This window comes from Neoarius graeffei, chromosome 2, assembly GCF_027579695.1.
Source record: "Neoarius graeffei isolate fNeoGra1 chromosome 2, fNeoGra1.pri, whole genome shotgun sequence".
Taxonomy (NCBI): domain Eukaryota; kingdom Metazoa; phylum Chordata; class Actinopteri; order Siluriformes; family Ariidae; genus Neoarius; species Neoarius graeffei.
The window spans coordinates 64,919,521-64,935,283 of NC_083570.1; the positions used below are offsets into that span (position 1 = coordinate 64,919,521).

General features: G+C 42.3%; 1 protein-coding gene across 1 annotated transcript; it reads right to left on the reverse strand.

The window, feature by feature from the left end:
* Positions 1–20: 20 nt before the first annotated feature.
* On the reverse strand, positions 21–15,694 carry ccdc34 (coiled-coil domain containing 34). The gene is made up of 7 exons (XM_060914702.1): positions 15,609–15,694; positions 10,460–10,723; positions 10,235–10,355; positions 9,700–9,807; positions 2,804–2,962; positions 2,588–2,717; positions 21–899 (listed from the first exon to the last, which is right to left on the reverse strand). The coding sequence occupies exons 2-7, from the start codon at positions 10,714–10,716 to the stop codon at positions 697–699; spliced, it is 978 nt and encodes a 325-aa protein (XP_060770685.1). The 5' UTR covers positions 10,717–10,723; positions 15,609–15,694; the 3' UTR covers positions 21–696.
* Between the last annotated feature and the right edge of the window lie 69 nt (positions 15,695–15,763).

A 15,763-nucleotide genomic window follows, 5' to 3' on the forward strand; every position in this document is an offset into this window, starting at 1 on the left:
CAAGACAGTACACAAGTGTGTGAAATAGACACCTGACATTTATTTTGAGCCAAAAGCTTTTTTATACCTGCGCAAATAAAAAAGCCTGCTTTTTGTGAAGAAAGACTTAGGACTAACATGTGCTGACAGTAACCAACATCAGTTTTACTGTGTCATTGTCTACTGAATTCTGTCCTCCCCTGAATACGCGCTGCTTGGAGCACACAGGCTACTTGTTGAGACAGAGAAGTCTTTGTGAGAGAAGTGTAGGAGTAAGCCTGTACGTATAAACGAGAATAAAGACTCATTAATTACTAATCCTAGCAAGTCTAGTTTTGGTTCCTTTGGAAACTCCATGAAACCAAACATACAGAGTGTGCTGATATATTGAAAACTTGAATTTTCCTATCCTTGCTTATGCAGAAGAATTTTATTAGAGGGAAAAAAACACCTTCAGGTTTTAAAAGTGCTTTTTTTTTTCAATCACTTCCTCCAAAATTACACAGTTATAACCATCACCTCATTCCTGTGTGGTGTCAGTGAAGTGGAAAACTAGCCTGTGAGCACTGTAAACAATTGAAAGTTACATTTATGCAAGATCAAGACCACACAGAGTTCTAAAATCATCCTTCAACATTAAAAAAAAAAAGCTTCCTGTTTGTACTGTACATTTTAATAACAATAAAAAGTTCCATGTTTGCTCTTAATCCGAGAGTATCACCATCTTTTGGATGCACAGCTGATCGTGTCTTTTGGTTTGTAAGTGAGACATGGAGTTGAGTGATATTTCGGTGGACCTGGCTGCTTCCTGTGTGTCGAGTTCTTCTTGGCTGTTCTGTCGTGCTGAGGAATGTGAATGGGCTTCCAAGGAATAGGATTCACAAAACTGGGAGCTGGATAGTTTAGATTGTCATAGCCACCTGAAAACAAGGGGGAAAAAAAAAAAAAAAGGTTCCGCTTCCACTGACACAAAATTAAGGAAAGGCGTATTTTTACATAATTAAACTATGAAATCTAAAGATTTGGAAAGGATGATCTAACTTTCATTTAAAGGTCCCATGGCATGAAATTTTCATTTTCTGAGGTTTTTTAACGTTAAAATGAGTTCCTCTGACCTTCTTAAGTCACCCCAGTGGCTAGAAATTTCATAATGTGTAAACCAAACTATGCCCAACATTTGAGAATGGCGCGTCAAAACGGCGCGTTGAGAAGCTCTTCCCTTTACTACGTCAGCAAGGGAGATGATCCCCACGCCCCCCCTCTGGATTCCCACCCACTGTATGGATTGCCCGCCCAGCTCAAAAGTTACTGTTTGTCCTACCAAGCCTACTGCGCATGCGCGAAGCCTACTGCGCATGCGCAGAACACATGACTACATTTTGTAGTGAGGAGCCCATAGAAGACACAACATGGAAGTTGCGCTGTACATGGATGTGACAACACATTACTGCCGACGGGAGAGCCCCTGAAGACACAGTGGCTTAATTTTATTTACTCCAATAATACGCCGTCGAGTCTACCTAAGACGGTGTATGTTTGTCGGAAGCATTTTCCTGATGAATGTTTCCACAACTTGGGACAGTACAGGGCAGGTTTTGCACATCAACTGTCACTGAAGCCTGGGTCCGTACCAAGCATCCCTGCCGCATCAGCCACAAACACCGAACAAGTAAGTGTATAACTGGTCGTTTTGCCATGTTTTAAAATCGGTGCGTTAGCCTAGCAATGGCTACATTAGCTGTGCAGCTAACTGCTTCCTGCAGGTACTCTGCGCTACAAAACTAAAGAGCATGCAGCATGCTTTGTTAAACTGAGTTTAGTCTGGAAATTGACTGTAACTTATGAGCTTATGTTTGACTATTGCTCCGCAATGCATGTCTTCTGTTGGATAAGCGATATGTTGCTGTAGTTGCTGCTTCTATCCTCTTTGGTTATGGAGTGCGTGTTCAAGCTACCATCTGTGGGATTATGATTGAACGCCTCTAAGTCAGAATCCCGCCTAGACATGACGATACCGCAGCGCCGCGGATCTTCGGTTGGTCTGGCGAGGTCGCGCGGGTGGCCCTCCAGCGGCACTGGCCGCCCGTGGAGGCAGCGGTTCTCCCAGGGGTGAGTTGGGGGGAAACGGCAAAGTCCCCACTCCTCCATGGTAAAACTGGTCAGTTTTACCATGGGCCTCAGGCTGAAAAAAAAAAAACGACCAAGTCCCAGTTTTACCATGGGCTCGAGTTGTACCATTTTTTTTTAGACAGGGCGGACGGACCAGGGCATTCGCCCGCCTGGCCGTGCCCGACGAGGAGCGCTCTCGGCCGGCTTGGGAGGCAGACGGCAGTCCCTCCCCCTCCCCCCATGGCACGCCCCCACCGTCTACCCTTCCCCGCCTCCTGCTTCTCATTAGCAAAACGACGCACTGGGAAAAGCGCTGAAATGGGGCTTTCTCCCAGGAGGCTATATCTACGTACCGAGGGTTCATTTCGAGAAAGGCTGCGGATATAACATCCGGAAGCCTCCACGAGCCCCTTTAAAGCATCAACAAACCACCATGCCATGGGACCTTTAAAAAAAAAAAGAAAAAAATGTGGCTTGTTTTTAAGAATTTTCCACTTACTAATTGAACATGCAGATGACTGACGTTTATGTCTTTCTTTGTCCTTAATGCTTTGAAGCCACTCTTTAAACTTCTCATCTGCTCTCTCTTTCCGTTCTCTCTCCTCATTTTCTCTTCTCGCGATTTCTTCCTGTTATTCAAAATAAACAAACAAATAAAACAGAGAAGAGTCCGTCTGGTTGACTTGAATAATTTTCAATGCCTCTGTGAACATACTTGCTCTTTCAATTTCCTTTCCTTTTCCTCATGCTTTTTCTTGTGGACCCATGCGCTATATTTTTCTTGGGCTTTTTTTTCCATCTCCAACCGTTTCTGTTCTTCTTGAAGCATTTTATTTGTTTTCTGAGACTCCCGGCAAAGCTTTTCCTGTTTTTCCTGGGAAAGAAAAAAATTGGTTGCTAACAGGAAAAGTTTAACAAAACCGAACAGAACACACTCTGAATGGTTTTTTTTTTGGGGGGAGGGGGTATTTTTAGATAAAACACAGCTGAGTATGTGCTCGTTTATCGGTAAGGGTATAAGGATATTCTCCGGTCACAATTCAATTCAATTCAATTCACAATACTGATTTCATTATTTCGATTCAATTCTCAAAATATTTTGGACAAAATTTGAATGAAGAAAATGCAAACCAATGTGCATTTTTGTCTGTATAAATAAAAATACATAAAAATAAATTTAAAAAACCCTGCTATGAACAGAAGTTTAATATTATAAACAAAATGTACTACAAGTTCACCATATCGTAAACAAATTTATAAATTCTTCCAAATATTTTGACTGAATAAACAAAGTGTCTGATCTAGGGTTAATGACCAACCACCAGTCTGGACCGTTGAACATAAGGCAGGTTGGGTCCATGGATTCATGCTGTTGGCACCAAATTCTGACCCCACCATCTGTGAACCTCAGCAGAAATCGAGATTCTTCAGACCAGGCTACATTTTTCAGTCTTCAGCTGTCCAGTTTTGGCGAGTCTGTGCCCACTGCAGCCTCAGTTTTCTGTTCTTGGCTGACAGAAATGGAACCTGATTGTGGGCTTCTGCTACTGTAGCCCATCCGCCTCAAGGTTCGACGTGTTGTGCATTTTGAGATGCTTTTCTGCTCACCACAATTGTACAAACAGCATGAATCCATGGATACAACCTGCCTTGTGTCAACGGTCCAGGCTGGTGGTCGATCATTAACCTGAGATCAGACTGAGACTTGACTGTTTATTCAGTCAAAATATTTGGGAGGTTCTCTTATTTACTGTAGCCTTTCTGTCAGCTCGAACTAGTCTGGCCATTCTCCGTTAATGTCGCTCATCATCTCATCTCATTATCTGTAGCCGCTTTATCCTGTTCTACAGGGTCGCAGGCAAGCTGGAGCCTATCCCAGCTGACTACGGGCGAAAGGCGGGGTACACCCTGGACAAGTCGCCAGGTCATCACAGGGCTGACACATAGACACAGACAACCATTCACACTCACATTCACACCTACGGTCAATTTAGAGTCACCAGTTAACCTAACCTGCATGTCTTTGGACTGTGGGGGAAACCGGAGCACCCGGAGGAAACCCACGCAGACACGGGGAGAACATGCAAACTCCACACAGAAAGGCCCTCGCCGGCCCTGGGGCTCGAACCCAGGACCTTCTTGCTGTGAGGCGACAGCGCTAACCACTACACCACCGTGCCGTTGATGATGTCGCTCATCAACGGGAATAAAAAAATGTGCAGATATTAGCACAGAGAAACTGTTTGAATTAGACACTGCAGATGGGAAGAGAGTTTATATGAGAAAAGTGACATTAAAATAAAGCCTGTTTCGTCATTGAAACCCATGGGGATGGGCAGGGCTAAAAATGGTACTGCAACCAGCCAGTGGGGCTGCTAGACCTGTGCTGGCTTCACTTTTTAGAGATGATGCATTGTCCATTTTGTAGACAGGCTATGATTTTAACTCTATAGGTTGTGCAGATTGGGATGTCTGGTGTTTAAATGATGCAACTGAACGCTGAAATAATAAAATGCTGACACACATTTCCACAATGCATGCACATTGTCACATTTTTGCATTGCGATGCATTATGTCACAATGTATTGTTACACCCCTATTTATCAGTTATCTTTAATTATCCCACAGCACTGCTGAATAACAACAGCTCTCACAGTGGTGCTGGCTGTAATTCAAATCCCAGGTTTATATTAACAGGGTTCCTACAAATTTCCCATTTCAAAATTCCATACTTTTTCCACACTCAAATTCCCAGACTTCACCGTACATTTTCCAGACCATATTTGACGTCAAAGTACAAATAACTACATGTTTATTATTTAAATAAATGACTTTAAAATCCAACTGTCGATGTGGATGTTACATTGTGTGTATGTAAGCGAGTATGTTGCCAAATAATTGCCAGAAGCAAGCAAGTAACTGCTGATATTATATTCTTTCATAGGGCCAAAAATTTCTAGTGGCTCCCTGTGGTAAGGTCCTGCAGCTCATACAAATCAATTAAACCCAGACAAGTTCAGTGTACAGCATTTTATTCAAGCTGCAATGCTAAAACAGTGCAGTGTTATTCTGTTTCCGCCTGTAAATCTGGAAAACTAAACTGATCCCTTCTCCCTGGAACAGTAACAGGAGGGATGCTGATGTGGAACTCATCAAAAGAAAAGGGAACAGAAGTGCACGGACTTTCCTTTACTGAATATTAGATGGAGAAAAACTGTTTACTGTAAACATGGTTTAACACGCTGTTCAACAAAGAACCAGACATAATGTCTAATAATAATAATAATAATAATAATAATAATACAACAACCCCGATTCCAAAAAAGTTGGGACAAAGTACAAATTGTAAATAAAAACGGAATGCAATGATGTGGAAGTTTCAAAATTCCATATTTTATTCAGAATAGAACATAGATGACATATCAAATGTTTAAACTGAGAAAATGTATCATTTAAAGAGAAAAATTAGGTGATTTTAAATTTCATGACAACAACACATCTCAAAAAAGTTGGGACAAGGCCATGTTTCCCACTGTGAGACATCCCCTTTTCTCTTTACAACAGTCTGTAAACGTCTGGGGACTGAGGAGACAAGTTGCTCAAGTTTAGGGATAGGAATGTTAACCCATTCTTGTCTAATGTAGGATTCTAGTTATTGGTGGGACATGGCGATTCATTTCCGCCAGTTCGTTCATGTCGGTCAGTTCAGCAAAGAAATTCGTTCGTTCAGTTCGTTCACTTTGATGACGTCACACCAAAGCGGCACAACAATGGCTGTCGTCCGAAGTTTAGTTCATATTGAGTGAACGAGAGGCGGCGGAGGTGCCATCCACAATAGATTTTCATACATTACAATGTGCTTGAGAAAAAGATGGAAGAAAAACATTATCCTAGCATTATCTGAAAAAGACTACATAAACAAAGCTCTGAAAGTTAATTAAATGTAGATGAGAATAAAGCTGTTTTTATATTTATTATATTTTAGTAGAGCCATGGTCTGCCGGCTATGCAGTTGTTCTCTCAAACCCATTAAGCAAAAAAAAAAAAATTGCTTATTTAACAGCAACACTCATTTCAGAGAATAAACAACTTTACAAGTCATCGTATTAAGCAAACAGTAGCCTGCGATGTCTCTCTGCTGCATTCATGATCATTCATTGTTTGGCCTGGTCATGGACATGGAAACGGTTGTTATGCACGAACATTCGATTGACGTCACGTCTAGCGAGACCTTTTCCAGCTGTTCGAGCAAGAGACCTCCTTTGCAGACTGTTTCATGCAGTTGTTCAAACCCATTAAGTAACACCCATTTTGCTCATATTCAACAGCAACGCTCATTACAAAGAACAAACCACTTTATTACAAATTGCATTAACATTAAAAAAACGAACACAGTATGCCGCGATCTCCAGAGCCACGTTCTTCATTGTTTATCACAGTCATGGAAACCGTTGCTATGCGCCCAGCCCAGTATGGCAGCAGGCAGGCTGGCTGCTGGCTGCTCGTTCGTTCGCGAACTGCTGAGCTCGTTCGCTGTGAACTGAAATGTATTGCTGAGTGAGAGCTCTAAATTGTAAACTAAAGACCTGGCATGTGTCAACGCTCTGATAATAGGGCTCAGATAGCCCTTAAAGAAGTAAAGTAAAGTGGCGCTGCTCTGCACAGATCAAAATGCAAGTTGGATGCCCTTTTGCTACTGAACAGATCCTGCTGATTCGCCAACAACCGAGATTCAGCGACCGCCCTGCTGCCAGCAAGCAGAGACTGCTGATTCGCGAACGACCGAGAACGAGAGGCAGCGCGAACTAGTTCTAGTCGTTCACTTCGAAGACTCGTTCAAAAAGAACGGTTCATTCGTGAACGACACACCACTAATTCTAGTTGCTCAACTGTCTTAGGTCTTTTTTGTCATATCTTCCGTTTTATGATGCGCCAAATGTTTTCTATGGGTGAAAGATCTGGGCTGCAGGCTGGCCAGTTCAGTACCCGGACCCTTCTTCTACGCAGCCATGATGCTGTAATTGATGCAGTATGTGGTTTGGCATTGTCACGTTGGAAAATGCAAGGTCTTCCCTGAAAGAGACGTCGTCTGGATGGGAGCATATGTTGCTCTAGAACCTGGATATACCTTTCAGCATTGATGGTGTCTTTCCAGATGTGTAAGCTGCCCATGCCACACGCACTAATGCAACCCCATACCATCAGAGATGCAGGCTTCTGAACTGAGTGCTGATAACAACTTGGGTCGTCCTTCTCCTCTTTAGTCTGAATGACACGGCGTCCCTGATTTCCATAAAGAACTTCAAATTTTGATTCGTCTGACCACAGAACAGTTTTCCACTTTGCCACAGTCCATTTTAAATGAGCCTTGGCCCAGAGAAGACGTCTGCGCTTCTGGATCATGTTTAGATACGGCTTCTTCTTTGAACTATAGAGTTTTAGCTGGCAACGGCGGATGGCACGGTGAATTGTGTTCACAGATAATGTTCTCTGGAAATATTCCTGAGCCCATTTTGTGATTTCCAATACAGAAGCATGCCTGTATGTGATGCAGTGCCGTCTAAGGGCCCGAAGATCACGGGCACCCAGTATGGTTTTCCGGCCTTGACCCTTACGCACAGAGATTCTTCCAGAGTCTCTGAATCTTTTGATGATATTATGCACTGTAGATGATGATATGTTCAAACTCTTTGCAATTTTACACTGTCGAACTCCTTTCTGATATTGCTCCACTATTTGTTGGCGCAGAATTAGGGGGATTGGTGATCCTCTTCCCATCTTTACTTCTGAGAGCCGCTGCCACTCCAAGATGCTCTTTTTATACCCAGTCATGTTAATGACCTATTGCCAATTGACCTAATGAGTTGCAATTTGGTCCTCCAGCTGTTCCTTTTTGGTACCTTTAACTTTTCCAGCCTCTTATTGCCCCTGTCCCAACTTTTTTGAGATGTGTTGCTGTCATGAAATTTCAAATGAGCCAATATTTGGCATGAAATTTCAAAATGTCTCACTTTCGACATTTGATATGTTGTCTATGTTCTATTGTGAATACAATATCAGTTTTTGAGATTTGTAAATTATTGCATTCTGTTTTTATTTACAATTTGTACTTTGTCCCAACTTTTTAGGAATCGGGGTTTTAATAATAAACAATCATACAGTAAAAGAATACATTTTGAAAACTTAAAATAGGGCGGCACGGTGGTGTAGTTGTTAGCGCTGTCGCCTCACAGCAAGAAGGTCCGGGTTCGAGCCCCGGGGCCGGCGAGAGCCTTTCTGTGCGGAGTTTGCATGTTCTCCCCGTGTCCGCGTGGGTTTCCTCCGGGTGCTCCGGTTTCCCCCACAGTCCAAAGACATGCAGGTTAGGTTAACTGGTGACTCTAAATTGACCGTAGGTGTGAATGTGAGTGTGAATGGTTGTCTATGTGTCAGCCCTGTGATGACCTGGCGACTTGTCCAGGGTGTACCCCGCCTTTCGCCCGTAGTCAGCTGGGATAGGCTCCAACTTGCCTGCGACCCTGTAGAAGGATAAAGCGGCTAGAGATAATGAAATGAGATGAAACTTAAAATATAAAATCAGTGGTCACAAAAAGTTTAGAACGATCTCCCCCTTTCTTTTTATGTCTCTCCTTCGGTCATAAGCGTGTGGACGCACACAGCAATGGAAACACGCAGGAAACCAGCTGTATCCTGCTTCACAGACCGATTGAGTGACAGAGACGTCCACACACACACACGTTCAAATATGAAGATAAAACATGGCAGTAAGACAGTAATCAGGGTGAGAAGTCTTGTGCGAGTGCCTCACACACACACACAAGAGCAACTATGTTCTCACACACATTTATTCTAACACACACACCTATGTATGTACATACACATGATATTTTGCCATCATTCATGCCTGGGGGCCGCCCCACAACACCGGCAAAACCTGCCAACTCTGAAAAAAGTTGCAGTTACTCATTCTTACATTTGTAGTGTTGCAATGTGCGTTCGTGCCGGGTTTTTTTTTTTAGCTCTGCAGAGGTACGACGGAGCCCAACGTGCTAACGTCAGATAGTTCACTGATGGCAGATGCCACAGAAATCACCTCCGACACATCACGTCTTGCCTCGCTTAAATTCAACATCAAACTCACATTGGTTTGAACATTTTGGCTTAATTTTATATTTTAGAAAAGAAAGTAGGGCAATAGTCTGGAAACAGAAATATTTTTCCATACTCTATTTTCTTTTTTCCATACTTGTCCAGACTTGGAAATGACTAAAATCAAATTCCATACTTTTCTGCACTATGTAGGAACCCTGATTAAAGTTCATGGACCTGTATGGCAAACACTACATGCTAACAAAATAAAAACTGTTAGAGTTGACAAATTGCCGTGGTATGAGAGGAATAAACCTCGCTGAAATGTGCTGCTATTGGAAACAATCCACTCTGGGGTGGTAACAGTAATGCCACTTTGAGTCAGCTGGATCACACCACCTCACTGTTGACTGGTTTCCTGTATTTTCCCATCATGCCTTGTCTTATTCCTCAAATGTTTAATTTCTCTAGTACGTTATTTCCACGCCTTTCAGGAAACTGTGAAAACAAAGTGAGGGGTACCTGTTCTCTCTTCATTTGAAGCCACTCTTGAATTTTACATTCACTGACTGCTTTTTTTCTTTGTTGTTCCGTTTCTTCTCGTTCCTTCTTTTCTTTCAGAGCTTGTTGCTGAAATATATATACATTTACTCAAAGTTTATGATTTTGTTCTAAAACAGAACAAAATATATATCATACTGTACACAAATATTACATTTAAAAAGTATCAAGTTACAGAAATGTTTCTCTACTGGACAGTGTGCAATATAAATGTGCAATACCTCTCCTGCTGGACTTCCCCCCCATATCTTTTTAATATATTTGTATATGTAAATACTTAATTTATTTACCTAGAAGTTTTCTAAAGACTTAATTTATCTAGAAGTTCTCTCTTTTTTCTATTCTGTTCTCTGTTTATCCTATAATGATGCTACTGGAATTTTAATTTCCCTGAGGGAACCCTCCCAAAGGGATCAATGAAGTTCTATCTAATCTAATCTCTAAAATATTGAATGGTCGCAGTACTGTAGTAAATATCCTAATAAACAATATGTACCTGCAGGGATTTCTGGTGCATTTTGATTCGCTCTTCTTTGGCTTTACTCACAAGCCACTGCTCCCATGCACTCAGATTCAATTTTCCTGTAGAGGTATCTTCCCCATGAAGGGACTCATTCCTGGGGGAAAAAAAGGACATGCATCATATTGCATACCGATTTCAACAAACTGTTAAACTATGAAACTGACTAATAAAACATTTGCCTAGTAACTAAGAACATACCTGCTTGGACTGATGGGTAATACACCTTCATGTTCTGTGAGAGAGGGATCATGTGACTGAAACTGTTTCAGTGCTTCTTCCTTATCGTCTTCTGATAATTCAAAGCTATCGTGGTAAATGGGGGACAATAGGGAGTAGGTTGAATCGCCTGTCGATTCCACACTCCTGCTTCTCGGGATGCTCCTTGGGACGGTGGATTTGCTTTTGAGTGGAGTTGAGGTAAAACTTTTCGATGAGGCAGACTGAGGGACTGACATCTCAAATCTGTCAGGACAAGAAATATCAAGAGCAAGTTCAGTAGCTATATTCCTCTATGAGAGAAGCCACCTTTATTTGTCACATGTACACTCAAGCACAGTGAAACAACTCCTCTGTATTTAACCCATCTGAAGCAGTGAACACCAGAGATGAGAATTTTCCGCGGATCTGCGGAATTCCGAGTTTTTCCCACTGAAAATGTCATTTTTGTGAAATGTGTAAATCCGCTGAGAAAATTTCGGGAGGGTAGGGGTTGGCACGAGGCGAGGCTTGTGGTGGCACAAGCAGGCAGGACCGACCGACCGCCCGCCAGCATCTTTCGGCAGCGCTCATCGCAAAATTAGTTGCAGCTGTGATAACAGAAATCGTCATTGCTTTCTTCAATATTTATGCTAACGACAACTCACGACGATTTCCAGCAACGTTTTGGCGCTAGTTTCATCTCACTTCTACAATTCACGGAGAAACAAGCTATACGTACACGGTTTTGATCACTTCTTAAGTTCTAATTATTTTGGTTAGTTTTCAAAGTTACTTTGCCAATATGGCAAAAGTTTTGGACCGCAAAAATGAGGATCGTGCCAGGGAAATCGATAAATCGAACAGGATAAAGAACTGTTTCCGATGGGCATGGCTCGATAGTAGCGTTACCGTGCAGATAGGGACACAAACTGTGACGACGTGCCTGACGGAACATATCCGAAAAGTGGACGTGCCGGGAAAGGTTCTGTGTATTCTGTGCTCAGATATGATCAATTATGGAAACAGAGGAGCTAGAAACACCCAGAAGTACATCAAAACAAAAAAGCACAAAGGTACGTTTTATTTAAATTGTCAAAGATAGAGTCAGGAGGAATCTAAGGGTGTTTTCACACTTGGTCCCTTTCAGCCATCTAACCGAACTCAGATCGATGACTCAGCATTTTTTGCGCATATGCGAACACTCCAACCGTACCCAGACCCCTTTAAAGCGAACCGAACTGAGACCACCTCAGGAGGTAGTCTCAGTACGGTTCGCTAAAAATCAACGGTACGGTTCGCCTAATCTGCGGGTTGTGAACAAAAAGCGCACCGGATTCACTTCGCCTTTTTCACTGGAGTTTAACCTTCTTCGTTTGCCGTAGTTGGTCACGTGACTGTAGCAGGGAAACTCAACTTCCTTTTGGAACTTACCACAGCCGCTTTACAGTTCTCTGAACTTACTGACTGATGAGTCGGCCACAATAATATAACTATATATATATATATAAATAACATACATACACACATATACACACACACATATATATATATATATATATAAAAAATAAATTTATTGTCCTTAATCCTCACTATTTTGATCAAAGAATACAGCAGGGCAAGCATGGCAGCAGACATTTTGATTCAAGAGAAAATTACCCAGAATTCCGTGCACTGGGGGTCTGAGGGCTCTAGAGGACCTGGTGTGAACAGAAAGAGGACTGAGGCCCCATCAAAGCTTAACTGGACCAGAAAGAGAACCCAGTCCTCTTTGTAATAAATTCACAGTGTGAACACAAAAAGAACCGAGTTCTTTTTCTGTTGGTCCACTTTTTGGTCCACTTAAAGAGGACCGAGTCTGGTTCCTTTAAAGGGGACCAGGTGTGAAAACACCCTAATATATCGTTACAGTTACCTTCATTATCACTCACGATATATAATCTCTAGGGATTTGTTATCTTAGGCTACGTTTACATTACGTCGAATCAGCGGATCATCAGATTAACGTTCTTAAAACGATTCACGTTGACACTAAAACCGTTAGCCGTGCACACAGCAACACCAATACACGGATACGCTCAGCTCCGCAGGCATCCTGCGCTCCAAATCACTCCGCCCTGAACAGCGAGTGCCCTCTGGAGGGTGCGCACTCCGGCCCTGTGCAGCTCACACAGCGCGCGAGTGAAGTGCACAAGCCACGATTCGGGACTGAGCCGCTGTGTGTGTGATCTCAGTGCATGTCGGGCATGCGCGTCACTTACCACTTGCAAGTGGAAGGATGGCAAGCCTAAAGACAATCATAACTACGCAATGGGCAGTATTTGCATCAGTATTTGCAGTATTTTCATACTTTTATATTCTTTAATGAAAGGTGATACAAGGCGGAAGTCCGCGCCGTTTTTCAGCAGTCGCGTCACATGACCAACGCCAGCGAATCAGGAAGGTGGATGTCACAGTGACGTCGTCCAATGAGGACGCCAGCTAGAGCTCAGCACAGCGTATTCGCGTATTCTCAATGTTTACACAGCACCGGACCAGATACGATCTAGATTGAATACGTGGACCCTGGCGGATTCCCGTTTCCCGGCTTTTCCAGGTGGTTTAATGTAAACGGACAGTGCATCCGCGAAGAAAACGAGACAGATACGGTCTAATGTAAACGTAGCCTTAGTTTATAAACATTTTAAACCATCATTGAATTTGAAAACATTCATATAGGAGTGATTCCACGCTTATGGGTACTGAAATGGGGACATGAACTTATTTTTAAAAATTCACCTAAAACCATTTCTTTTTTTACCATCAGGTCACAAAACATGTAATCTTTAATGAATGATATGTTAAAAGATAACTTTAATTTTCTGAGATGTAATAAAAACATATTTATATGCCAAAGTCAAGCCTATGAGTTCCAAAATGATGTGTTACATTACTTCTGTTACGATTGTCCATCTCGCGTCTGTTACAAATTAATTACAATCTAGCTATATACCATGTTAATCTTATTGAAAGAATGTGTATGTTTATTCTACTACACATGTTTATTAATTATATTTGCTAAAACATCACCTTCCTATGTTTCAAAAAGTAATTCTACATTGTTAAAATTGAGAATATATATGTCCACAACACTTCTGTTACGTTCTGACTTTGGCATATAAGTATGTTTTTATTACATCTCAGAAAATTAAAGTTATCTTTTAACATATCATTCATTAAAGATTACATGTTTTGTGACCTGATGGTAAAAAAAATGGTTTTAGGTGAATTTTTAAAAACAAGTTCATGTCCCCATTTCAGTACCCATAAGCGTGGAATCACTCATATACACTCACCGGCCACTTTATTAGGTACACCATGCTAGTAACGGGTTGGACCCCCTTTTGCCTTCAGAACTGCCTCAATTCTTCGTGGCATAGATTCAACAAGGTGCTGGAAGCATTCCTCAGAGAGTTTGGTCCATATTGACAGGATGGCATCACACAGTTGGCGCAGATTTGTCGGCTGCACATCCATGATGCGAATCTCCCGTTCCACCACATCCCAAAGATGCTCTACTGGATTGAGATCTGGTGACTGTGGAGGCCATTTGAGTACAGTGAACTCATTGTCATGTTCAAGAAACCAGTCTGAGATGATTCCAGCTTTATGACATGGCGCATTATCCTGCTGAAAGTAGCCATCAGAAGTTGGGTACATTGTGGTCATAAAGGGATGGACATGGTCAGCAACAATACTCAGGTAGGCTGTGGCGTTGCAACGATGCTCAATTGGTACCAAGGGGCCCAAAGAGTGCCAAGAAAATATTCCCCACACCATTACACCACCACCACCAGCCTGAACCGTTGATACAAGGCAAGATGGATCCATGCTTTCATGTTGTTGACGCCAAATTCTGACCCTACCATTCGAATGTCGCAGCAGAAATCGAGACTCATCAGACCAGGCAACGTTTTTCCAATCTTCTATTGTCCAATTTCGATGAGCTTGTGCAAATTGTAGCCTCAGTTTCCTGTTCTTAGCTGAAAGGAGTGGCACCCGGCGTGGTCTTCTGCTGCTGTAGCCCATCTGCCTCAAAGTTCGACGTACTGTGCGTTCAGAGATGCTCTTCTGCCTACCTTGGTTGTAACGGGTGGTTATTTGAGTCACTGTTGCCTTTCTATCAGCTCGAACCAGTCTGGCCATTCTCCTCTGACCTCTGGCATCAACAAGGCATTTCCGCCCACAGAACTGCTGCTCACTGGATATTTTTTCTTTTTCGGACCATTCTCTGTAAACCCTAGAGATGGTTGTGCGTGAAAATCCCAGTAGATCAGCAGTTTCTGAAATACTCAGACCAGCCCTTCTGGCACCAACAACCATGCCACGTTCAAAGTCACTCAAATCACCTTTCTTCCCCATACTGATGCTCGGTTTGAACTGCAGGAGATTGTCTTGACCATGTCTACATGCCTAAATGCACTGAGTTGCCGCCATGTGATTGGCTGATTAGAAATTAAGTGTTAACGAGCAGTTGGACAGGTGTACCTAATAAAGTGGCCGGTGAGTGTGTATATGTGTATATATATATATATATATATATATAAAGGCGCACCCCCCTTTGAACCCCCCCATGCACGCTTTGCGTGCATTATGTCTGCTCTTGGCAGACATTTCAGAGTTTTTTTAAATGTCCCATTCTTATCCCTGGAACACACACACACATCCACATACTCAGAGCAGTGAGCAACAGTAGCTCATGCAAAAAGACCATCACTGACCAGATGGAACATTAGTGGCAGTTTCTGACTACAGAAACTTTTTTTTTCGAAATACTGATGTGGGATATTGGTGTTTTGGGATAAAAAAAAAATGCTTTAAGGGACACTTTAAAGGGCCACAGTATTGAAAAGTGCAGTGAAATTCCTTAATTTCACAAAACTCAGTTCATTAATCCCGTCATGAAGTAGTTAGCCATCTAATAACCAACGTTATTTTCACCAGCTTCTAACAACAAACCGGAGTGAAATTCTAGCTAGCTTTAGCTTCGACAGCACTCTGGCTAACGGCTAAGTTAAAGTTAGTTAAAAGACACGCCCGGAAGTTACGACACTATATTCCTATAAATGTAGCTATGATGAAGATCTGAAATTGAGCAACATTAATAACTCACCAGTGTGTGAAGTAAATCAACAACAACGGTTTAAATTGATTTCCCTCTGTTCGTGTGCTAGTGGGTTTGCTTTACCAACGTCCCGCCCAATTACGCGGGGGTCGCACAATACACACGTCAATCATGTGAGCGAGGACAGTGATTGGCTCTCCGCT